Genomic DNA, 23804 nt, shown 5'->3' on the forward strand with positions numbered 1-23804 from the left:
CCACGGGAACGTGGTTGTGACGCACCTGTCCCAACCATCTCAAATACCTGCTTCTGGTCTTCTTTTGACTTTCAAAACGGCGACTTGAGTTCAGCAAAGCCTCCTATTGTGAGGCAACTGAAGTCTCCCTTTATCACTACTAGTTAGCGAGCGTCTCAACAACTCGTTTCTTCAGAAGCTGTTTGAATGCCCCCTTCGCCCAACGACCCGACTGGACAGAGTCGCCCGTATCCGCAAGTGGGACCGTATTATCAATATCAAAGCCATTTACAGAATCACTCCGGACTACAATCAAGAGGCCGACTTCGAGCACGTCCGAAACCCGGGAGGGAAAATAGCGACGGGAACAGCGTGACAAGAATCTATCCCAGAGAGCTGTACGTTGGCCTCGCAGCTTTACGCACTCGCCTTGACGCACTCCCTTTGCATTTGCTGACGTTGATATAATGTAGAACCAAGTCCCCGCCGTCTTTGATCCCATCCCGCCACCAGCCTCCAACCTCCCCGCTCCTTGCTGCTCTTGGCTCGGGTGCAACTGCGACTGCCAATTCTGCGGCCCATCATACCAGTGAATGGGCTAAATCCTTACCTTTCTTTACCAGTCCCCATACGCCTGCGCCGAGCAATGGAGCCAGTTTGAATGGCTCGCCGCCCAACTTTCCGTCATCCTACGGCGATGGCGGAGCCTACCACCATGCGTCGCCGTCGACGTCTCCTCCTGGCCGACGACCCAAGCCACTGAGCTATCCAAATACCTATCAAAGCTTTGAAGAGCATTTTCAGCACCCGCTGGCCCAGATTTCTGGCGCTGGTAAACGATCCTCGATGCACGCACCATACGGAGCTCGACCGCCCTATGGCGCGCAAGCGCCTCTCCCTCATCAGCCTCAGGCACACTTCTACGGTGCGCCAGACGCTGACCTCGGCCTCCATCTTCCCCTCGAGAATGGATGGGCAGCCGGTGAGAAGGGCTATTACTGCGCTTTTGACACGTTGGGCACGTCAGCTAGCCCAGGGGCCGAGTCTGCCGAAAACGTGCTGCTGATCGGTTACGAGGGCGGACTGGATGTCCTGAGGGTGGAGAACGACAAAATGGACGTGATTGGAAGGCTTGAAGGCTTGCGTGGTGGGGTGATTGGAGCCAAACTTTTACCGTGGACAGCCCGAGATGACCCCGTTCATTCCTCCCGTCCACTGGTCGCCGTGATCGTACACGGTCCAATCTTGCCACGCAGAGAGAAGAGCAAGCATCCTGGCTCGGAAAACACTGCTGGCTCGGATTCTTCATCCGCGGACACGCCAGAGGAGAATGGCTCCGACTCTGCCAGTGCACAAGCCTTTGCCGACGGCTTCAAGCCAGTCACGCACTATGAAACGTCTGTCGAAGTTTACTCTCTCGCGAGCCGGGAATATCTGGGTATTCTTTATACAAGCCCGCCTGTTGCCATCTCCGCGCCTGTATCAAGTCCGCTTTTTGCGCCCCCGCCGCCCGTTGGAAACCTCTCCGTGCATGCCAAAGGGAAATACATTATCGTCTCATCTGGAACGAGCGGCGAAGTATTCATCTTTGGGTACGACTCGCATGTGTCTGCACAAACTGACCGAACCTCGGTATTCAAATGCCTTGGAAAAGTTTGGACAACGGTGCGGATAAGCAAGACAGTTGCGTCATCGAGTTCTTCTAGCACTACCGCAGACTTGGACAATCGTCCTGCAGAGGAAAGCCAGCCTACCTTGCCTCGCGGTGTTCCACTGCTTGCACTCAGTCATCGGTGGCTTGCAGTTTCACCTCCCAGCTCAACAAGCGTGTTTTCTTTGAATGGCACTCCATTGCCATCGTCGATGCCGTCTTTGAAGGCGCCAGGCGTTCGCTCGCACGCTCCGCCTCCGCAGCCACCTGTGACATGCTTCGTTGATACTCCCGAAGGTGAGAGCGTCTTCAACCGCGTCGCACGCGGAGTCACCCAGGAAGTCATCAAAGGTGCGAAATGGGTAGGTGATCAAGGCATGCAAGCCTGGAAAAACTACTGGCGAAGATCCTCTCCGCCCAATGGGCAGGGCCGCGGATATCCGAGCATCAGCCCGCCTGGCGGTGATCAGGCAAATGTTTACTCGCCACCTGCGTCTCAACAATACTTTCCTCCAACCCACGCCCACTCCCACCAATCATCTCAAGCAGCAGGCGAGCCTGCGCTAGTGTCGATAATCGATTTGGAGAAACTTGCTGACGCGCAAGAGTCCAAAGCGAGAACACCTCTCAGTCCGATAGCAACCTTTTCTGCGCCACTCGGATGCAGCTTCCTTTCAATGTCTCCCAGTGGTTTAATGTTGCTGACAGCAAGTAGAAAAGGTGATGTGCAGTACGTGTGGGACCTGATGCGTGTCGCTACCAGCAAGGCGAGTCCTACGATGCCTTCGGGAAGTCAAGAGGGTAATCAGGGAGCGGCATCGCTGGAGGGCCCTTTGGTAAGGCAAATCGCGAGATACACTCGAATGACGGTTGCCAATATTATAGACGTGGTGTGGGCCGCTCCCAAGGGCGAGAAGCTGGCAATTGTGACAGAGAAAGGCACAGTGCATTTATTCGATTTACCTGCGAGCGCTTTCCAATGGCCTCCGCCCCGACGCGTTGTTCGCAATGCGGCCGCTAAGAGCCGACGTCAGCAATCTGACGGGTATTCAAACAATGCTGATGGAGAAGATGGTGGGCCAATGAAGCCAGTCTCCAATGCTATGAACATGATCAATGGCAAGGCTCAAGCGTTTGTTGCTGCTGATGCTCGTTCACGTCGCACCAGCCTCGGTTCAAACCTTCCCGTCATGGGTGGGTTGACCATGACTGCTGGTCCCCGTGCAACGAGTGGCAAAGCCGTTGCCGCGGGTCTCAGCAAGTCGCTTGGAGCAGCGACAGGTACAGTCAACAGCCTTCGCCATGCTTCGGAACAGAGACTACATTTACCTGGTTTGACGAATGGAGTTTCGCCCGGGTGTGTGCGATGGTTGACCGGCAAAGAAACTGGCTTCATTGGAGTTTTGGGCGGTGGGGTGCTTCGAATTCACCCACTACGCGCACGAGTGCGATCTGGAGGCGCCAAGCGGTCGAGCAAATGGGCATCGTCAATGGCGGGACCCAAAGCAGTCGAATTTGGATTGCCCAACATCCCCGATGATATGTTCGCACCAGCGGTTTCTGGTATAATTCTTGGTAACATAAACGACCAAAACGGAGACGGCGCAGGATTGGCAACATTTGGAAGTGGATCTGGGGATGAGCAACAACAACAACTGGACCACAATAATAGCCAAGGTCACGATGCAAACCCGCCAAGCGGCAAGCCAACGTTAGAGGGGTTCTGGGCCTTGCGGGTCTCGCCAATTTCGGGTAACCACCATCACCACCATAAAACCGCTAACCCGCATCCACTCTCTTCAGCCGAGATCGAGACTAACCCGCCCTACCAACCATTCCATACTGACAAACGGATCGGCCTATTCGTGTACAATGCCAATTACGGTGGCGCATTTGGCGATTTAGAAACGACTACAACATCGTCTTACTCTCAACAATCCCCAGATCAGGAGCAGGAGTATGGAGAACGGGGCACAGACGGGGGTGTCGCTGTAAATACAGAATCGTTTCCACCAGACCTCCATGTCGACAGTCTAGACCCTTGGGTGTTTGGCATGCCCATTTCCACGACCCGTCTGAATGTCGGCCGATCGATTCTAGGCCACGACGGCGACAGCGACGGCGACGTGGAAATCGATGGTGAAGATGGCACTGCGGGCCATGGCGCCGTTATTCGAACTACTGCCGGCTTAGAGCAGATGGAGCATCTCATGAGTCTCCGCGAAGGCGACGAAGAAGTCGAACAGATTGTTGTCACGACCCGCCGTCGCCGAGCACGACCGGGAATGCAAGCTGACAATGATGACGAGGGCTTCTTTGAAGACGATTGCGAAGTGCTCGACTTTGCAGAGGATCGGGTGTAAATTCATCGCATGGCGCACAAATACACAGATCCCCTGTTCATTCCATTGTGACGGAATTTTGTTTACTGTATTCCCGTACTCGTACTCCTTTTGTATATTCAGCCTCTTCTGTGTCTGGTCTGCGCAGAATCGATCACCTTTTTGTGTCTTTTTTTGGTTTCCCATGGGCCCCTCTTTTTTCCTGGTTCTCCGGATCCCCCTGTCTACTATAATCCCCGAAATTTCTCAAGACATATCCCGTTTATCTATACACCTTATGATTCATGCACCGTTTGTATTCTGCACTTGGGTTTCCTATCACTCTTTTACTGTATCGGCGGAGTTTTTTGTTTATGTTTATTTTTTTTTTTGTCCTATTTTTTTTTTGTTCTATCTTGTTTTTGCACATGATATTCCCCACATAAATTATATCTTATACTCGGATTAGTTTTTGTTTTATTTTATTTTTCATTTTTAGTTTTATTGTTTTATTGTTTTTTTTTTTTTTTTTTGATATATAGGTGTTTTTGGTATTCTGCTCTATTCTCGAGTCTACTTTTTCCCTCCTTCCTTTTCCACCTCCCCTACTTTCTTCCCCTTAAATTGTCAGTATCTTTTGATTCTTCCCCAGCCCAGCCCAGCCCAGCCCAGCCAGCCAGCCATATCAAATCCCGGAATTCCCAACTCGTCCAAGAATTTCCTCCCCCCCCCCCTTCCCTTCTGGTTTTTAAGGTTTAGTTCCGCTTATCAAGCCTTGTCATTTCTAGCATGTTTTGGAGTTTTGTTTTGTATGATTTTTGTATGATCTTGTATGTAAGCAGCTTAGCAGACAAATAATAAACTGCCCTAGTTTTATATAACTAACGTGTATGTAAACACGAGCAGCCAGATGAGAAGACATTATAGATCATTCTCCAAAAAAGGTCTCGTGCAGGAAGGATAAGGGCACACACACGTACACATACACACACATGTACCCATATACAAAGTTATGAATCTATAAATACGAAGTAGAGAGTAGAAAATGGTAATTTTGAATCTTATCCCCCAAAAAAAGTTAAGCTATCCTTATCCCAAATGGTGGCCCTGGTCCTGGCCTTACCAAGTGCCCAATTTCCAAAACGTTAAATAAAAAAAGTTCCCACGATAAATCTATAGAGCAAAAAAAAAGTCAAAAAAATAGGGTAAAAGTACCAAAGAGGTAAAACAGGTATAAACAGATTGTGACTCCAGAGTAGACATGGAGTAGACATGGCGAGTAAACCCCAGAGTAGACGAGATAAAGAGAAAAAAAATATACAAGACTGACACCGAAGATTTAAGAAAAAGAAAACAAAAATAAAAAAAAAAAATATTTTGTCGCTTTTCTTTTCGCCATGTCGCCCGCATCGCCGCATCGCCGACTATCGCCTACATCACCTATAGACACCATAATTTCTCCAAAAATTTCTCGTCCCAGAGATTCCGAAATAATTCGTGCTCAGTTACGGATCACAGGGACGCCTTTAAAAATACAATAAAAGCTGCGAATGAAACAGAGAGAGACAAGTACAATATAAAAAAAAAACCAGAGAACCAAGGTAGGTATGGATTGAAAAATATGACGGGACAAGAGGAAAACAAAGAAAAAGAAAAGGGTGAAAATTTTCATCAAACTCGTCTAGACTTTCGTAAAATGACGTTTTTTGGTCTTCGTAGAGTTAAAATATGGTAAAAAGCCCCTTGATGGGACTTGTAAAAACGAAATATTTTTATGAGAATGTAAAAGGGTAATGAGGAGAAAAGTTTTCCTTGTGAAATCGTATGGTTGGTTTTGCTGTTGGCTGATCGAGCGGTGTAACTTGAAAAAGATCAGGACTCGGCAACTCTTGATGCTGATGCATATCTGTAGCTCGGCCGTTTCTTCAAGTAGATTGCAGGTTGCGACAAGGGCGTGCATTCTTGGACGCGGGATCTTGCAGCGTGCAAGGTTGCATTTCCTCGATACCGTCCTCGTCAATCGCTTTGCACGACGCATTTGATTCGTTTCCACTTTTCCGGTTTGAAGCTCAGAACGACCTGCAACAATTTGATCCGTCGTTCGTCCATGTCTTTGTTTGCTAGCAAGATAGCCGGCAGTAGGCAGCGGGTGATGATAATGCCACTGGATACGGACCCGCCGGGAAGAAAGAGCTGCCCTTCCAGTTAAGCCGGAGCAACATATCCGTTGGAAACCGACGGCGATGACCTCAGATCCCATATGTTTCGGTGCCCATGATCGGGAAGATTGGCGGTACGTTTGCCGTGGTAGTCTGTCCTGCATATGGCAACTCTGCGGACATACTTGGATAAGCCTGGCCAGTGACCATGGTTGGATACTCGGGGATGCCAACGGTAGTAGGAACCGCAAGTGTGGCTGGCTGAAGCGGCGGACTATCGTACGTTTGAGAATCGGCTGACGGAGAGCTCTCAAAAATCTCCTCAACGCGGTCTCCAATGGGCTCCAGTGGAACCGGCTCGGGGATAGGTGCACTAAGGACGGGAAATGTGTCGTTGATCTTGGCCAGAAGGAGCGGGAGATACCGAGACTCTCCTCCTCTGAGGGTAGAGACGAGAGCAAGGACCTCATTAAGGTAATCGCGTGGACCCAGCTGCAATCCATCCGAGGAGATGGGGACGCAAGACATGACATCAGTCAGTGTGCACGCAACGTCAAAGAGTTTTTCAATCTGCTCGAGGGTTAGTATGTTTTACAAACAACAGAAATAACGTGCGGTGTATCAAATAAATGCCGCAAATGAATACTCACCAGTCCAACACCATGAACTTCCATGGCCTGCCGGGATAACTGGCCAGTAAAAGTAATCAAATCTCGCGCAATATCAATCGGGTACTTGAAGGTCATTGAGTCCTCAGACGAAGACGAGGAGAGGTATCCATTCGTGATCGATAGTTGCCAGACCATGGTTCGTAACCATTGTTGGGACGTTCGAAGATCGGCCGCTTGACTCTCGGTGCAAGTCAGAGTAGCTGGCAAGGAACAGGCTATTTGCTTTTGCAGCTGGGCGAGCCAAGGAGTGGAACAATCCGCGCGTGCCTTGTTCCAAAGGCCGACAAACATATCGTCCAGCGGACGGTAGAGATTGACCATATGGTTGAAGCCCGAAAGCACAACAGTCTCGCTAGGGTCCTCGTCGACCGGAGCCATTTCAATTGTGGAATGAAGAGAGAGTGGTCGATGTCGCTGCAACGCATATGCTCTAAAAGGCGGGGAAAGAGTTAGCCTACACGTCCCGATCCCACATTTCAGGCAAACTAAACAGTTTTATAAAAACTTACCTCTCCGTCACGAAAAGCAGCCAGAAGAGTCGGCGTCTTCGAGAGGCGTCCCTTGGATCGCCAGTCAAATAACTGCTTTCCTGCTGCAGGCCGATAATTTGCGCCAATGTCGTTGCCTCTCGAAGATGGAACCAAGCGGGGTTGTGCTTATCCAGTCCGAAGTAGCAGGCAAATAGGAAGAAGGAGATAATGACAGTGAAATGGGTTGGGTTTTCGACGTAGTCGAGTCCTTTTCGCACTCTCAATGTTTCCTCGAGCAGTCTTGTGCCAAAAGCAATTCCCTCCGATCTTCCGTCTTCACCGTTCCTCTCCCCCGCCGGTGGTTTCATTCCAGGTTGAATCATCATGAAGGCACAGAGTGAGCTGATGAGACAGTATGCTTCTACCGAATCGTGAATCGTCATTGAAATCTGATGCAGCTGGTCACGCTGCAAGATGGGCATGGTAGGATAAAGGTGGGCAAAGAAAAAGTCGATGCAGGACCGAATCGTTTCCGGGGTCAGTAAACCGGGCGTTCGGGAATAGCTAATGGGAACGCCGTCGATGCCCATGAAGCGATTCTGCATCTCCATGGCCAACTGGGATTGCTTTTGACGCTGGCGAAGTTCGGAAATGACTTTGGCCCGGCTCCCCTTGGGGCCTTTCTTCTGAGGAATGGCATTGTAGGTGCAAGAGAGGCCCGCTTGGCTGCAATTTGTACACGGTCTGCGGGAGCAGCATTTGACCTGAATAAATGGCACTGTCAATTCTTCCGTCCTCCCAAGTATCTTTTTGTGATCCTCGCCATCTCACTCTCGCAGAGCAGATCGACGGCGATGATCCTGTGGCGTTGTGGGTTCACGTACCTTGCGGCGATGGCAGGCATCACAGGCTCGCTTGGTTGATGATGACATGTTGACGACCTCCGACACAGATACCCCACAGAATATCGACCCACTTTAAGCCTCCCTTCAGTCAGAGAAGCAGTTTGTTTTGCAGGTCTATGAGTGTTGATGGTTGAGAGACATATGCTCGCAGGGAAATGCGGCGGAACAAAAGAGCGTCTTCGATAATGTATTGATGTCGAGTAAGGGGCGAAGGGTAGGGATGGAGAGAGAGAGAGAGAGAAAGGATGAGGTGAGAGAGGCGAAGAGACGTATAATATCACGGGTTGGGGGTGAGCGTAAGTGTGTCTCTAAGAGAGGTTTATGGTGTGGGTGGGTGGGTGGAGCCAAATGGACAGAATGTGTCGGGGCTCGAGTTAATGAGGCTTAGGGACGGCTCCGCGTGCCTTTTGCGGGCGCTCAACTCATGAGCTGGGGGTGGAGCGCGTCTTTTCGGTTGTGGGTATGAATAATGGCTTTTCAAATTCTGGCCTGGGAGTCTAGCGGAGAAGGTAAAAGACGAAGGCGAGTAGAAAAGGGCGGAAGGACAACACTAATTTACTTACAACTCACTACATCGCTTCTGAACTGGATTTAGTATCATGTACAGAGTAACGGTTACCGCTCTCATTTCATCATGAATTGCAAATTTTCGTATCCAATCACACAGTCAACGGAACATCAGCCCGGGAAGAGATAGGATCAAATCGGATGCCAGTGCCCCTTTTGGGTTTGCCGCCTTTGAACCTCAGACCCAAGATCAAAACGAGAGAGAGCAGAGACTTTTTCGATTCAAACACCTTACCTCTAAGGCTCTTGCCGTGCCATTACTGGTAAGGTCGAGAGCGGACGTTGGGTCCATGGCTGTAGGGCACTTGGGTAAGAATCAAAGATTCATCCTCTTTCGCGTTAGCTTCAGGGCGCGAACGTCTGGTTCTTCCTTGGGGCCAACGTAAGTCGGGGGGGGCGCAATGCTACTGGCCTCTCGTGTCTCGACCGGCAAAAGAGCCCATGCCACTCATTTTGAACTCCGCCCCTCCAAAAAGACGCTTGTCGTCGCGGATTCGTTTCGAGTCTGTCCTCTGCTGTCTCGTCCTATGTTTCGCAAGGACAAGGTATAATTGCATGTCCAGGAGTTGTGAGGACTAATGCGAATTCGAGAGACCCAAAAATACCCGATGAACACAAGAAAAAAGGGCATTGGAATGGGCATCCTGTGCTCCAACAATAAATTGGCCCAAGTTTTCCAGAAGTGATTGCACATGATTTCTCTGACCAAATAGTGCATCCTTTCTTTGCAACTCTTCCTAGAGGCATGTAGATTTGAGAACAGTGTATCACTCTTCGTCAACTCTCCATTGCCCGGGGAGAAAAGCGTGTCTCCGGTCAGAGCGTAGATGGTTGGGTATGCCAGGAGGAGATCTTGGCTGCATATTTACGTCAGAGAATCAAGATCAGATGAATGCTTGTCCGGTTTTTCCCTCTTTTCAATAATGGCAAGTAATGGGCAGTGTTCCATCTGCATGTACCCAGAGACTCATGGGCATATAGTTCTGAAATGAAAGAACCTCCAATTTCCGTTCAAATGCATTGTTCAACTTGCCTGTACATGCAATGGTCAGCCATTGATGAAGACGCTTATGAGACGCAGAAGAAGTAAACTCAAGCGGAATGTGGAGTCCAGTAGTTAACGCATTTCTCGCCAACCGATCATCACCTCGTGCAGTACGGGGGTAAGGGGAAGAGAGGACGCGGAGGAACGCCCAAATAGGAAGGGTATCCCTCCTCTCCCTTCTCCTCTTTTCCCCAATAAACGAGGCGTCACTAGTGGTGACGACCAACAGTCTGAGGCGAGACTCCACCTGATGCAACGAGTGATTCGAGCTTGCCAAGTTACCCTTAGCGTTACATGGAGTCTCCACGGTATTTGGTCGTCGAGACCTTCTCAGCAATACACTTAGTGTTGACTTCTCTCGTACCACTTACTCGCTCCCGATTTTCTCGCTGCAGTCCATCAGGCAGCCATGTGACGCGATTCGGAAATGGATAGACGCGGTCCGATCGGACTTCAGCCCGGTTGCGATTCAAGTACAAAGTAATAATAAGGTATATACCTTAAGGAACCTTTATCTGCAGCATCTGAGAGCACTCCGTATCTCTCTACCAGCAGCCCCGGAAGATCCCGTCGGCACCTACCGTTGGCCTCCGCTTCCTTCTCAGCCATCTTATCGCCCTCTCTGTCATTGCTAGGGACCTTTGAGTTGTGCCTTGGGTACCGAAATTCGTTTTGCGATGGAGGATTCAGACTAGTATAGCACAAAGGTGGTGTCGTCCGGGAAATTTTTTACTGCCGCCGCTACATAGATAGGTACGTATGGGGGATTTCCCCCTATTTGCACTTCGGGGGATGTAATGAGTAAATCTCGTTCCCTTCAACTCTCGCTTCATCCAATCCACTTTGCTTGATCCCAAAGCTCGGGACCCCGGCGTAGGTAGTGCTTGGCCATCCATGTGCTTTCGCTTGGCCAAGTAAGCTGGAACGTGCACGTGCAGGCCATTCGCAACCACACTAGCTTCTTGTACAAGTTAGTTCAATCCGCTTCTCTCTTTGCCTTCCATCCCCACCCCCCGTTTCCACTGCCCCAGCCCAATGTCCTCGACAAATCATCATTAATTCGAGCAGCTATCCGATTCGGGTTAGGATTGCGGGCAAAAACTTGCTCATCCGATACCGGCAAAGGATGTAACGCATCGTGAAAGCATTTAGGTACCAGCTGGCCCAAGTTCCTCCATTCTGGCCAAGAAAAAAGGTCATCAATTGTCCTCGAAAGGGGATTCATCAGCTCTTCTATTCCCCTTGGAGAGATCGCTCGGGATTTGGAGTGGACGGCAACGGTAAATATGCCCAAAATATGTGGGAACGGGTATAAGATCAACCAGAACTGGTAAAGGCTGTTGACTGCATTGTTCGGCTCTCTGACTTGGTTCCCGATGTTACATGACTAAGCACGGCAGACCTAACACCTGAGCTTACCGCAGTACGGGACGTAGCTGTCACTCCAGCAGTAGGGCTTTCTACGAAGTAGACTCAGGTATGCGCCGCTCGAAGTGTGACCAAGCGAACAGGGTCTCTGAAAAATATTATGTCGAGTCTAGTTGTCAAATCGTTTTGTTGTGTGCACAAGGTAATGAGAGTATCTGCCCTAGGTAGACCGTTTCAATCATTTTGTATCTTTGACGTAGAGACTGTCATTGCTGCTTTGACCGGCACTTAACCGCTGAATGCGCCCAAAAAGAATCTATCGGAATACTGGGATCGAGAAGTAAACCCTGCTCGCTTCAGCGGGTTGCCCTTGTTACCTGGCGCTCGGATACCCTGTCGCTGGATGAATCCGAGCATTCTCATTGATCCAGTTTCAGGCGAGGCGATGATGTTTATGTAAAGTTTAGGTTATGGCCGGATAATCGGGCTTGGAAGCTCGGTGGAAGTATGCCACCTTTTTCAGGGACAGGTCCTTTGGGTTTGGTTGACCAGACATGGGTAAAATGCAGTCTGTTCCGCGTTGGGTATCGTAGAATTCGAACGCTCAGAAGAGCTACCATCGTAGCAAATGAAAGAATCAAAAGAAGTAAAGAGGAAAGAGAAAGACGAAGCTGATTGCTCAGTCTTCGTCCCAGACAGGGCAATGTTCCTTGGGCCTTTCGTCATCGGCCACCACTCTTCTTGCCTGATCTGTCATGCATCGAACCCATTCCTGTTCTTGTTGCATGATATCCTTTTCGAGCTGCCGCATGCCCTCCAACTCAGACGACATATCCCTCACCAGGGATTTGCAGATATCAACCGCCGCGGACAAGCTCGATCCGCACACCACTGTTCCTAGGTTCTCAAGCTCCTCCAACCACGCCGTCATTCTCCTTGACAAGGAGAAACCCTCGTTCCTCCAGCTGTTTTCAAGTCCGTCGACAAATCGTAGAGACCTAACATTAACATCCGATCGATGTCTCTCTTGCCAGACGGACTCGACGTAATTCAGCCAATGATCGAAATATCTGCCTTGTCGCGTAAATCGGCCTTCAGGATCGCTGACTTGGCTAATATCTTGCAATAAACGCGCCAGCGTTTGCGTTTGCTCTCCCGACCCAATGTGCGAACCGCCCAGCCAGCTTTTCAATGCAGCGGCGTCTTTTCGTTGTTGGTTTTTCTGTTGGATTTCCTGCAAATCATTATACTTTGACAAAACAACGCCAAATTTTTTTTCCAGTTGCTGCTCCGCACTACGTTCCCAGAATGTGATGCTTCCTTTCGCGGTCTGGTGCAACAAATGTAGCTGTAGCAGCTCCACCTGGACCCTCAAGCTCTCCAAAGTGAGAGGTTGCTCAGAGCCTGCACCTTCTTGCGGTCGTGAATTTGAAGAGCTAGTTGGCGTTCTTGTTATCTTTTTAGGTGAGTAATGTTGCTGTAGTGTTGTAAATGGAGGCCGCGACGGCCGTGTTGTGGCGCTTCTCGTCTGCGACACCTTTACTAGGGTAGATTTTGATCTTGTCAGCGGCGTGTCCTTCTGTATAATTGTAGGTTGACTTCTAGTTCGTGAGTGACCCTTGGTCGAGGTTTCTGATCTGTCGTTCCCGGCAACGCCTCTTGTGCGGCCTTCAGGCTGGAGAGGATTGGGTGTGGAGCTTTCGAAAGATTGTGGTGTGTTTGAGCGAGTCACGGAAGCTGAAGAAGATACTGACACCGATTGATCGGGAGTTTGGCCATGAGAGATACCACTGCGGGTAGAAATGGTGTTTGAGCGTGGCTTTACGACTCTACTGTGTTCGGTAGAATGATTACGAATGTGACTCTCATGCTTAGGATTACCGGAAGAGGCCGCTGAAGGTGCTGGTCGGCGTATTGAGCTCGGCCGGTCAAGGCTTGTAGAGGGTGTAGCAATCGTATTACTCCTTCCCAAAATTCCCTTAGCCTCTGACCGAGAGCTCGAACCAGAGGACTGATCATATTGTTCGCCAGGACGGCGAATTTTGCTTTGACTGGCGTTTGCTTTGGCGTAGCGACCAGCCTCAAGTGCTTCAGAATCCTTTCGAGAAGTGACTGGGGTAGAAGCGGCTGAAGGAGCGTAATGGCCGAGTTTGCGTTTCTCAGTTGGTAATCTGCTCGCACGCGGCTCTCGTGCTTCCACCACATCGTCAACGCTTCTTGTAGTCGTGCTCCCCTGCGGGCCTCTTTTCGATGGCGTCCTCTGTGGGAGCAGAGACTTCTTCATGATTCCACTTTCCTTTCTAGTCGCCTCATGCATAGGTAAAGGCGATGGTGGGGAGAACAACCCAAATTGTTTTAAGGTCGTATCTTCGTCATGTTTGTTTACCATCGTTCGCGATATCTGCCGAGCCCAATATTAGATTAGCTGAGGATTTCAAAGACCACCGAACAAAGTCAATCAGCCCAAACCTCCAAAGACTAGCCTTGTCTATTTCGCCCACCGACTTCTACATGAGAACATATAACATGTAGTCGAAATCTTGCCAGTATATAGTTTAGCTGAGGTTTGCGGAGATCACCAGAGCTCATTCGAACTCGAAATTCGGGGTTTCCCGAACGGTCGGCAGGGGATTGAACAGGGATGGAGTAAAGGAACAACTTTAGCTCACGCGGGGACCACACAGGTTGGGTATACCTGACAAAAATAGATAGTATAAGTTACAAGTATTCTTGAAATTAAATTTGTATAGGAACCGTAATATAGATCTGGCACGTTTGTGGAACAAGGTGTGGGGTCGCCAGACGATCTCGAACATGTTTCAATCGCTCGAAGTTTTCTGCATGCTTGCTTTCCGTGCTAATTAAGCCGGTTCTCTGTCCGCCTGCCTTTGTTGAGAATTGTCTTTGAATTCTGGGAATCTGCACTAATTTAAATCTTCTACCTGCTTATGAAAATAGCAACATATGGATGACAAAACGCAAGACGAGCCGATCATGGTCATCTAATGCCGGAGGACCCCAGCTCCTTGAAACGAATGCCGGAAAAAGAACCCGAGGATGCCTGCTCGCAAACGCCGCGAACACTCGATTGCGATTAAGGTATACCCATTCCTCCGTCTATCCCCACTCCCTCCGAACGCAAGAAAAAGTTGTTAATCTTCTCCTTTAAAGGCTACCTCTCTTGGGGAAGCCGACTCCTTGGGTCGCACTAACATCGGTGAACCAGCTCACCTTCTCGGCACCCCCTTCGTTCACCAAGCCACATGGAAGACCCTGGCCTTCTTCCGTGTCAAAGATCTTCTTCATCACATCCTTCTTTCCTTCGCCGGTAGCGACAAAGGCGATCTTCAAGCCATGAGTCACTAAAGGAAGAGTCAGGGTAATTCGCTTCGCCGGGGGCTTGGGCGAGTCGCTAATGGGAGCAACCCAAGCGTCCGATTCGCGCAGGAGCGAATGATTTGGGAAGAGACTGCAAGTGTGGCCGTCGGGGCCACAGCCGAGCAAGAGAAGGTCGAAGATGGGGAGTTTGACGCTGTCTTTGGCAGCAAAAGATTTGACCAGTTCCTGTTCATACTGATCCGCGAGCTCTTGAACATCGTCCAGGTACGTGACGTCGATAGGGTGCACAATGGGCTGGCCCAGTTCGGCCGGAATCTTGTCAAGAAGCTCCGACTTGAGGAGCTTGTAGTTGCTGTCGGCATGATCCAATGGTACGGCGCGTTCATCCGCGAAGAAGACTTCCCACTTGTCAAAGCGAACAGTATCTTCAGGGGTGCCGTTACCCGGAGTGAGGAGAGCTTTGGCGAGAACGGCAGGTAGAGAGCCGCCAGAAACGGCAATCTTGAAGGCATCGTGACGATTTAAACCGTCATTTTGAGAGCTAATCACGTAGGAACGGAGGTTCTTAGCGAGCGCGTCGGAGCTCGAGAACGAGTAGAGATTCGGTTGCTTGCCCATGGTGAAATAGGTGTGTGATAGGCTTGAGGTGAGAGCGACTTGAGGTCTCTTAATGATAGTTGAAGCGGGGTCTTCAGTTGTCGACCATGCACTGGTTGAGTTGGAACAATCCGGTCGCACAGTGAATTGAAAGTGTGCGTTTTCGTTTTTTGATGGCAGTCGTGATCGCCTGGTTGAAACGGAGAGGTTGATGATGTTGTTGACTTGAAGAAGAAAAAGGGAGAGTCAAGCTTTGGGTGAGGAGATTAAGATTACTGATGAATTGGGGTGGGGGGTCAAGATCGCCAGACGAGGAAATGGGCGTTTTGAGCAATAATGACGGAAGGCGACGGATTTTGGGTTGGAAAGTGCCACGGAGGTAAGCCCGAACAGGAGGGACGGAGAGAGAAGCTCAAAGAATACTTGATCGCGCAGTACCACGGCTCACGCACTGGCAGGGAGGGTACCGGTACGGAGCCCCATCTCAGGTACCGAGACTACTCCCGTCACGTACAGATAAGTTATGCTGTCATTTCGGTTTTGCATAGCTCTGTTTGGTAGGAAATTCTATTACGCCTTTATCACTCGCTCAACCATTTCTGTCTCACAGGGCACGACGATTGCAATCAATTCAAGTCTCGTGGCACGTATCCATCAGGTACAGATCATGCAAAGTTGGCCATTGGGGGAATGTAGACCTGGCGAGAGCTTTGCTTGCAGGACGGGAGGAGAACAAGAAGCAGAAAAAGGGAGGAGATGGCCGAGTACGAAAGGGATAATGTAATATCAGAACATTTACTCTGTCTACCTACCGTTGGGGTACGAAAGAAACGGCTGGCCACATGTTGTATGAAACCAAAATTAATCGTTTCGCTGTGAACGCTAACTGTTCAATGCTAGAATTTTCAATGCCGAAATGAGCCAAGAGAGCCAAATTTCAGTTAAGTCGAAGCTGAAACGGTCCAAGGCTGCTGCGGGGCGGGTAAGGGCTCCCCTACGAGGAAATTGTGTGAGGGCAGCCCCCCGCCCTCCCCCTTTCTGGGAGATTTTCAATACCGTTTTATCGCACCAAACATTATTCACGTTGCGGATCAGGGTCCTTGGCTGATGTCTTTCAGTCATCTTCAGCAAAGAGACAAACATTGAAATAAAATTCGGCCGCGACATTGCGTCTGACGCAATTGTACAAGGAGCGCTTGCGGCTTCATTCCGAGGCTCATCCTCCTCTCTGCGAGGTCCGATCGAAGGATGGACATCAGCAAATAGAAAGCGGTTGTTAACTGTAACACTCGGTTAAGGCGTATAAGGTTTACAGTTTTCACGCCACAACTTCACGATTGTACAGAGTACTGTACAAAATCCTCAACGGTAATAGGGTCATGACATCGTTTGGGCCCCGCTCTGCACTTGGTAGCCATATGATGTGACCGCAATGAAGTAATCGGCAAAAGTAGATTCGGACCCATTCAATTGAAACCCAAAATGTGTTAAGTACTGCATCTGTCAAAAATTGCCACCAAACTATAAGCGCAGGCTTGAAGCAGAGCCAGAGCTGTGTCTTATTCTCCTGTTTCTAATTAACCTTCTCATGCACCTTGCATCGCGCAGAACATCGACCTGTGGTTACTCTTGGTTCCCTGAAGTAATTGGTGTTCAAATTCAAGATGAATTTTACCGAGGTAAGATTGCTCAGAATTCAGGAACGAGAAAACGCGAATTAGGTTCTCTCGCAAGACTCCTGAAGTCTCTTTTCCTTGCCCTTCTCCCCTTCCTCTCTTTTCTTCCTTCTGGACGACAGCGGTTCGCTACGACCAATGACAGCGAAACTATGATGTCATATTACCGTAGAACTTTTGGGCCACAGTGGGGACCATGTGCCGCAGACAGATACGTTGCCCACGTTCTCGTCGTTCGTCACAGCAAATGTGCCCCGTGGATGGAGAATCATATATGTGGGCAGTAGAGCTCTGGTTCAACGATTCGGAGCCTGATTTTCAAACGACTCTGCGAAATCTGTTTCATGCAGATCCGATCGCCATCTACCTAGAAATCATTGGACCGGCCTATTGGGCAGGGAAAAGCCGAGAGGTACTCGTAGGCTACGAATAAGCAGTTTCCCTATCTTCTTCGGTTGGAAACAGTCGTGGTAGCTAAAATGCTTTTCTTTTGTCGTGGACATGGGCACTTGAAAACTTTTAATCTCACCTCACCATGGTTCCACGAGACGTCACGTCCTGACTTCACACCTCCCCTCCCGCCTCTCTCTTTGGTTGTTTGTATACTCTATGCTGAACCGGGTTAAGTGGTTGGGCGTTGGGTCAATAGCGCACCGCCCGTCGTGAAAAGGCTAACTAACGGACGGGAAGGGCCTTGCCCAGATGATGTATGCACTCTCTTCCAGAGATGGCTCTCCTTGGAAGGATTCTACTGAGGCTATTGGCTGGGCAGCAACCCAGCCCATCTGCCACTGCCGGACGCAAAGGTGACGAATCTCTTTAAGCCCTCTTGGTGACAAGCGCATGCGCGCACGGTCAGGGCAATCTCGATGTAGGAGTCAAGCCCTCTATTGTAGAGAATGGCGCACGAGCACTTTTGGCGTCATTGCCGCGCTGACGTTCGGAAAGAGCTGTATCCTCTTTGTTCCTGTTCCTCGCAGTCATGTAAGACTCAATGAAATCGAACCCTGTCCCTTGACTCAACTGTCCCTTGACTCAGGCCACTTGTCGTGGCCGCTTGGGGGTCTTTGTACGAGGTATACGTAGTAGGCTCGCGATAGCCGTTGGGCCAAGAGAAATCCTCTGCTCTTTGAGGGCCGAAGTGGAGATGGCCAAGAGTACCTATTCCTTTCTGTTTCAAGGGCTCTTGCCTTGGTCATAAAAATGAAACGTAGAATTATAACTTTTTTAATTTGGTTGGAATTAAACTGATGCGAAACCTTGCATTGGTATAACACCGGAGGGGGACGGACCCGCGCCAACGTGACGTGAATTGACACCATCACGGAATCCGTCCGCAGACTTGGCCTTTGCTAGATGGACAAGACGCTTGGAGCATCACGCCTCTTTCTTCATGTTTCCTTTTTGGCCTCTGCCGCTTTCCCTTTCGGTACTCTTCCAGGGCAAATCTAGGCCAACTCCCACAACCCCACAGGACGAAAACCCATGAGAAGGGGTAGTTTGACCCCATCAAATCCCCCCACTGGAGACGCCCAGAGACGCCCATCGAAAGGAAAACAGGGCAGAAAGGCGCAAAGGGACCTGGAAGTCACAACCGTCGGAGAGGCCAAAACAGGTGGTGAACTATGAAGGTTCTTTTCTGGGCGACATGCTTGAGGTCCATCTACCAATGAGATGACTGAGGGTTTTGTTGTCGCTCCCAGATGCCTCTTTGTTCGTTGACTGCGAATCCACCCACCCCCTGCAAAGACCTACCTGGACCCGACCAGGGCGCTCCGGATCCTGGTGCACCGTGGAGATCGGGCTTTTTCTTGTGCTTGCGTCCACACTCACTACTCTAGCTGTGTTTCCCCCCCTTCCCGTGCCTTTGAAGTTTACCTTGGGTGCAATGCAACTGTACTACTCTTATGCCCGTTGGCATCATCATCATGACTAGCGGGGCGATGAGACGAAGCATTCGTAGGCCTGGAGAAGCTTACCGTAGTAAAGGCCAGAACGCATAACATCACCTCATCTCCCCCCTTCCCTCTCTTCACCGATTCATGCCTGTCTCTCCCGCACATGCAACGATTTGGTCGTTCCTGGGTGAAGCATATCAAAATACTTGTCCCCTGTCGGTCGGCCGATGCATTTGGCCCTGATACAATCCCACCTCGGTCTCAGCCTCGGGACCGGCCAGCCACGCCTAGGACTCCTCAACTGCGAAAATAAATCCCAACTCCCCCACAAGTTCCGCAGCATCCGCCAACCTTGTTCGAGCCTGCATAATTATCTCTCGCTGACATCCCGAGACGCGTAAACACTCATACACTTTGTGCCGAAGCATCTTTTGTGTTTATTGCCTCTTTTTATATAACCACACGCCAACTCCATCTCGACTTCTTTCTTCTTCTGAATATTTCCAACTTCGCGGCGCACTCCTCATTGATCGACTTCATTGATCGACCAAATTGCTCTGGAAGCAAAAATAAACAAATTACGATTCATTGTCTAACCACCATCGCCTATCATCATTTACGATCAACAATGGAGGCGTCGAAAGTGCTCTCACCAGCTACGCACAGCACAAAGCTGATGGCAAAGCCTGTCATTGCCTCACCACCACGAACGGCGGCCGTCTCTCCAGCAGTGTCTTTGAGTGGAATGGCTCGCTGCTCACGATGCCAATGCACCTGGAACATTGATGTTCCCGTTCATGGCATGGTCCGATTCGGTGTCAACTCCTACTATTGCCGTCGCTGCGCCGACCTCGTCGGCCTGAAACGCTAAACAATGCCGCGTGCAACGTGGGATGTTTCCAAGGGAGAGCGGTGGACCGCCTAGTTACCACTAGAGATTCATGGTGTTTCTCTCCAACACTGCTCCCCACAAAACCCAAAAGACGACTCTCAACCGCCTTCAAACTCCACTCGGACCATTTCGACTACCCCAAAAGGAAAGTGATCATCGGCGACGCAGATCCCGAGCGGACCCCACCGGGCTGGACCTGAATCGCATGATGATCATCACAGCTCTGGATCTTTTACAACGATCTCAACTCGACAACATTACTGTATTCGATTTTTCTGCTCGTATGAGTAACGTTACGACCGATTTGCCGATCTCGGCCTGGGCCATGTTTCGTTGGTTTCCAAAACACTTTATCCGAACAACCATAGCACCCACAGAGGGTCGATGCTACCGATGCACTTAACCACCAAAGAACCACCCGCTCTTGTTTCACCTTTTTTCTCGCTGCGTCCCTTGCTACACAATAATTTCTGGTCGGAAATGTGAAACATCGGTTCTCGGCTCTCGGGTCTAGGCCCAACGCTCGGAGTGCATCGAACCATCGGATAAGTCTCGGCGCCGGTTGGCGACTCGATGGCTCAGGCTTATGGTATATCGACGGTTGTATCAACTGATGCGGCATTATTGCGACCAAGCAACATTATACTCTGGAGTATTTATTGAACAATTACATTCTATTGCTGCGCATTCGGCACGCCGTCTTCTGGATGCTCTTCTTTGCTCTTCATCGCAGAACACTCGCAGCAACATGTCGCTGGAATCTACGATCTCATCTCTTCTTTGATGCATCACCATCACCATTTTCTTTTTCTTTTTTAATTTCTTGTATATTACACCATTCTTGACGGATGGATGGAAACGATTTTATTCTTTTAATTTTCCTTTCACAGTACACGAATACCCCTGTTTACATTACGTACATTGCAGCCTGCTGAATGGCTTTGGCCTTTATTTTTTTTTTTTTTTTTTTTTTTTTCCCCCCTCGAATCACGACATACAGCGCAAGCAAACTTGCTTCTGGTTCAAAGTTTAGCTCATAGCGATTGGCGTTGAAAAAGCGTATTTGTTTTATTCAATAGAAAATGGCAGATATACGTTGCCATATAGAATAGATATTATGACCACATACTTTTTTGCATCAGCTGTTGCTTACAGTCCGTAATCGTGTTGTTTACTCCAATCACCATCGCCATTTCATATCGCGTTTTTCTGGGCTCGCATGATTACGCGTCTTAGCTGATATATGTTATTCTGTACGTAAGTTTCCCGTCAACAATCTACCTATTTTACTCCTGCATACGACAGGACGACCATTTTGCACGTGTTGCTTACTCGGTACATTTCTCTGCTAACTAACAACAGGTGCACTGCCAGTTCATATCGAAATATTTCACACCCAACCCAACCGATCGTCTCCCCCACGGAAAATCTAAATCCCCATGGGAAATCAGTTGACTTGACCTGACTCCCTTCGCACAGGGCAACTGATTCACCACTTACCTTTACCTACCTACCTAGGTACCTTACTTTACTGCCTAATACGATAGGGAAGTGAAAGGGGTACTCGCGTCACAGTCGCACAGATCCATTCATCCATTCATCCAGTCATCCAGTCATTCCTCATTCCATCTACCTACTTGTTCACCCACCCATCATATCATTTATATCATTCATACCTCCGTACAGTCATCCAGTCACCTATCTATCCGTCTGACCTTCTGCCATCGATCGATCGATCGATTCCATCTCATCGCGTCCCGTCCCATCCCAACCAATACATTATTCTATTATCAAACTTATCACCCCGCAGTTCTTTACTCTTACTGTAACTGTATTGTAATACACTGCGTAAGCCGCGCCCATACACTGCCCTCCCCACGCCTGGTGCTCTCTCGACGTTTCATCCGCTGCATTCCATCTCCAACCGCCAATTTCTCTATCACATGTGAAAGTCCATACGTATTATCAGCTGAAAGGCATTGCGAATCGAGAATCGAGAATCGAATATCGACAGCATGGTCGAGCCCCGCGTTGTGTTTCCTGTCCTATACTTACTCTGCTTTATTCCGTGAGTAATGAATCAATGAACTAACGAATCGACGATCCATGTGTGTCCCGTACGTTGGTGGTGAATCCCTTTCATTATTTTTTTTTTAATATTTTATTTTATTTTTTGGGAGAATTTCCTTCAATGATCACTTCACAGGCTTCCCTATCAGTTGAGTTCGTGTCTACATTGTGACCCTGTGTGAATAGACCAGTATTCCTACCCCTCGTGAATCTCCATGGTCATTCGACTCATTCATCGTTGAAGAGGTATATATATATACCTATACAAGATCATCTTCTCCTAGACGCTGTCTGCTTCGCTTTGTGCATTGTGCTTTTGTTTTGGTCGCTCTATCGAACCAACATCTCATTTTACGCTCATCTTCAGCTCGCTGGAAGATAGTTTAGAAGGGGACCAGTGGACCACTTGGTTATAGCAATTAAACTCGTCTTCAACTCTAAAGAAATTCTCACCCATGCCTTAATTGACAGTGGCGCATCCGCCCTTGGCCCCTTGCCTTCATTGAACGAAGCTTTGCTCAGCAGCACCAGCTACCACTCGCCCAACTTGATAAGCACGAACACTTACAGTAGTGGATGGCCGAACCATAGCCTCAGGACGCCTCACTCAGTACTCTCAGACAACAATGATAACTGGTAGCCATCAGGAGTCAGTTAAATTCCTGGCAACACAGCTGGGTCATTACCCGGTAGTCCTAGAAATTAAATGAACTTGAACTAAGTATCTTTGATTTCTTGAACGAGACGCTGAATTATACTATTTTTCTTATTTTATTGAAGAGAAATGGAAGGCACGCATAAATACATCTTTCGTGATTCGTTTGACTCACGGTCACTACTTGACCAGATCTGGAAGTATCGAACCGTCTATTATTTGAAATAGCCAAAACAGAAAGGACATTGTGCAAGCTGTCTCCGATCACACAATAGCTCAGAAAATTGCGTCCTTACAGGAGATCGAGAACAGTACTAATTGCTAAAACTATCTAGAAAGACGACAATGGCAATGAAAAGCCCCCTATGGCTTCGCCTTGGATTCTTGGAATCAGTTTCCGAGGTTGATTCAGCTCTAGTCACAATTATTATTCGGCCTACCACTGTCATATTGCTCAGTCTGGAGTGTTTTGCCTTTGTATTGAACCATCGGTGTGGATATCATCCATACCAACGAGAGAGTCAATCAAACGCAAGCTGGGTCTGGACTCTCACTCGAGTCCACTATCCAAGCATGTACAATTCCTAGATAAAGAAATTGACGAGATCGAAAAAAAATGGAAGAATGCAAACCCTCAACCATTCAGGTTCTCATTCCTGGACTAGCAAAAGCCCTAGAGCATCAAAGTAAGTTTATTTTTCTTTCTTCTTGTTTCAATCCATGAAATGTCGAATAAGCTATTGCAAATGCTACCACCCGTTAAGTTAGAACAGTCCAATTGATTGTTAGCCAGCTCCGAGCTCGTTTTCTGCAAACGCGGAACCCAGCTTGGTCTACGTTTGTGCCAGACATCGCGATCAGTATCAACACGAGACTGATTCGGATCCATGGATTTACGCCCACACAGCTAATGCTAGGCTATCAACCCACTTTGGATCGAACCCTTCAGCCTGCCACACAGTCTACAAATGGTTCTCCCTCTCAAGGCGATGCACTACATCTGGCATGCCTTCACCAGGACACTCAATGGGAATTGCAAGAATTAGCAGCTATGGGGTATATGGACCACACTTCATGTATGGCTAGGATCAAAAACCCTATATGGTCCAAACCACAAGTGGTGATCTGGTCTTAGTACACAACTTCACGTTAGATAAGGACTATGGTAATAAATTAGACCCATGATGGTCAGAGCCCATGTTGTTGACAAGGGTTCTGCCAAATGAAGTCTTGGGAATGGTTTAGCCTTTATATAGCGTTGGGCTACCAAATAGACAAGAAAGAAAAATCCACTTCAGCAACATGAAGGTCTATTTCCCTCAGGATCCAGATTTTCAACAGGAATCACCAACCATTTACATACACTGAACAGCACATGCTTACAGCAGAATCACCGGTCAACGGTCGATCCTGCTCAACTCACCTTGTGGTTTCTAATTAGAACATCCATTATTACTTGAAGGTCAATGAGAACTAAAAACAATAAAGGATTAAAATGCCCTATTACAGGTGCAACCATGTAAGCCTTCATCTGGACTAAT

At 48.9% G+C, this 23804-nt stretch overlaps 6 protein-coding genes across 6 annotated transcripts; 3 read left to right on the forward strand and 3 right to left on the reverse strand.

Annotated features, from left to right (window-relative positions):
* The first annotated feature begins 4 nt into the window (after positions 1-4).
* On the forward strand, positions 5-4313 carry L228DRAFT_243879 (hypothetical protein). Its single transcript, XM_018331792.1, has 2 exons — positions 5-377; positions 453-4313. The coding sequence occupies exons 1-2, from the start codon at positions 187-189 to the stop codon at positions 3991-3993; spliced, it is 3732 nt and encodes a 1243-aa protein (XP_018190644.1). The 5' UTR covers positions 5-186; the 3' UTR covers positions 3994-4313.
* Positions 4314-6200: 1887 nt separating this feature from the next.
* On the reverse strand, positions 6201-8183 carry L228DRAFT_265572 (hypothetical protein; the record flags this gene model as incomplete). Its single annotated transcript, XM_018334722.1, has 4 exons — positions 6201-6680; positions 6761-7211; positions 7291-8015; positions 8136-8183. 4 exons carry the CDS (start codon positions 8181-8183, stop codon positions 6201-6203), a joined length of 1704 nt encoding a protein of 567 aa, XP_018190645.1.
* A 3221-nt stretch (positions 8184-11404) lies between these two features.
* Positions 11405-13954, reverse strand: L228DRAFT_61820 (hypothetical protein). Its single transcript, XM_018336769.1, has 2 exons — positions 13620-13954; positions 11405-13537 (listed from the first exon to the last, which is right to left on the reverse strand). The coding sequence occupies exon 2, from the start codon at positions 13523-13525 to the stop codon at positions 11816-11818; it is 1710 nt and encodes a 569-aa protein (XP_018190646.1). The 5' UTR covers positions 13526-13537; positions 13620-13954; the 3' UTR covers positions 11405-11815.
* A 347-nt stretch (positions 13955-14301) lies between these two features.
* Positions 14302-15093, reverse strand: L228DRAFT_207611 (6-phosphogluconolactonase; the record flags this gene model as incomplete). The annotated part of the gene is made up of 1 exon (XM_018329726.1): positions 14302-15093. One exon carries the CDS (start codon positions 15091-15093, stop codon positions 14302-14304), a length of 792 nt encoding a protein of 263 aa, XP_018190647.1.
* Positions 15094-16514: 1421 nt separating this feature from the next.
* On the forward strand, positions 16515-17227 carry L228DRAFT_61933 (hypothetical protein). The gene has a single exon (XM_018336770.1). It carries the CDS (start codon positions 16661-16663, stop codon positions 17033-17035), a length of 375 nt encoding a protein of 124 aa, XP_018190648.1. The 5' UTR covers positions 16515-16660; the 3' UTR covers positions 17036-17227.
* A 5652-nt stretch (positions 17228-22879) lies between these two features.
* Positions 22880-23617, forward strand: L228DRAFT_274586 (hypothetical protein; the record flags this gene model as incomplete). The annotated part of the gene is made up of 2 exons (XM_018335606.1): positions 22880-22949; positions 23028-23617. The coding sequence occupies 2 exons, from the start codon at positions 22880-22882 to the stop codon at positions 23396-23398; spliced, it is 441 nt and encodes a 146-aa protein (XP_018190649.1). The 3' UTR covers positions 23399-23617.
* Positions 23618-23804: the final 187 nt, after the last annotated feature.

The sequence above is a fragment of the Xylona heveae genome (assembly GCF_001619985.1).
Source record: "Xylona heveae TC161 unplaced genomic scaffold L228scaffold_2, whole genome shotgun sequence".
NCBI lineage: Eukaryota > Fungi > Ascomycota > Xylonomycetes > Xylonales > Xylonaceae > Xylona > Xylona heveae.

Coding starts and splice junctions, on each gene's coding strand:
- L228DRAFT_61820 (XM_018336769.1), bottom strand. CDS start 13,525: ATGGTAAACAAACATGACGAAGATACGACCTTAAAACAATTTGGGTTG.
- L228DRAFT_243879 (XM_018331792.1), top strand. CDS start 187: ATGCCCCCTTCGCCCAACGACCCGACTGGACAGAGTCGCCCGTATCCG. Junction 378..452: donor AGAATCTATCCCAGAGAGCT/GTACGTTGGCCT, acceptor GATATAATGTAG/AACCAAGTCCCCGCCGTCTT.
- L228DRAFT_61933 (XM_018336770.1), top strand. CDS start 16,661: ATGCACCTTGCATCGCGCAGAACATCGACCTGTGGTTACTCTTGGTTC.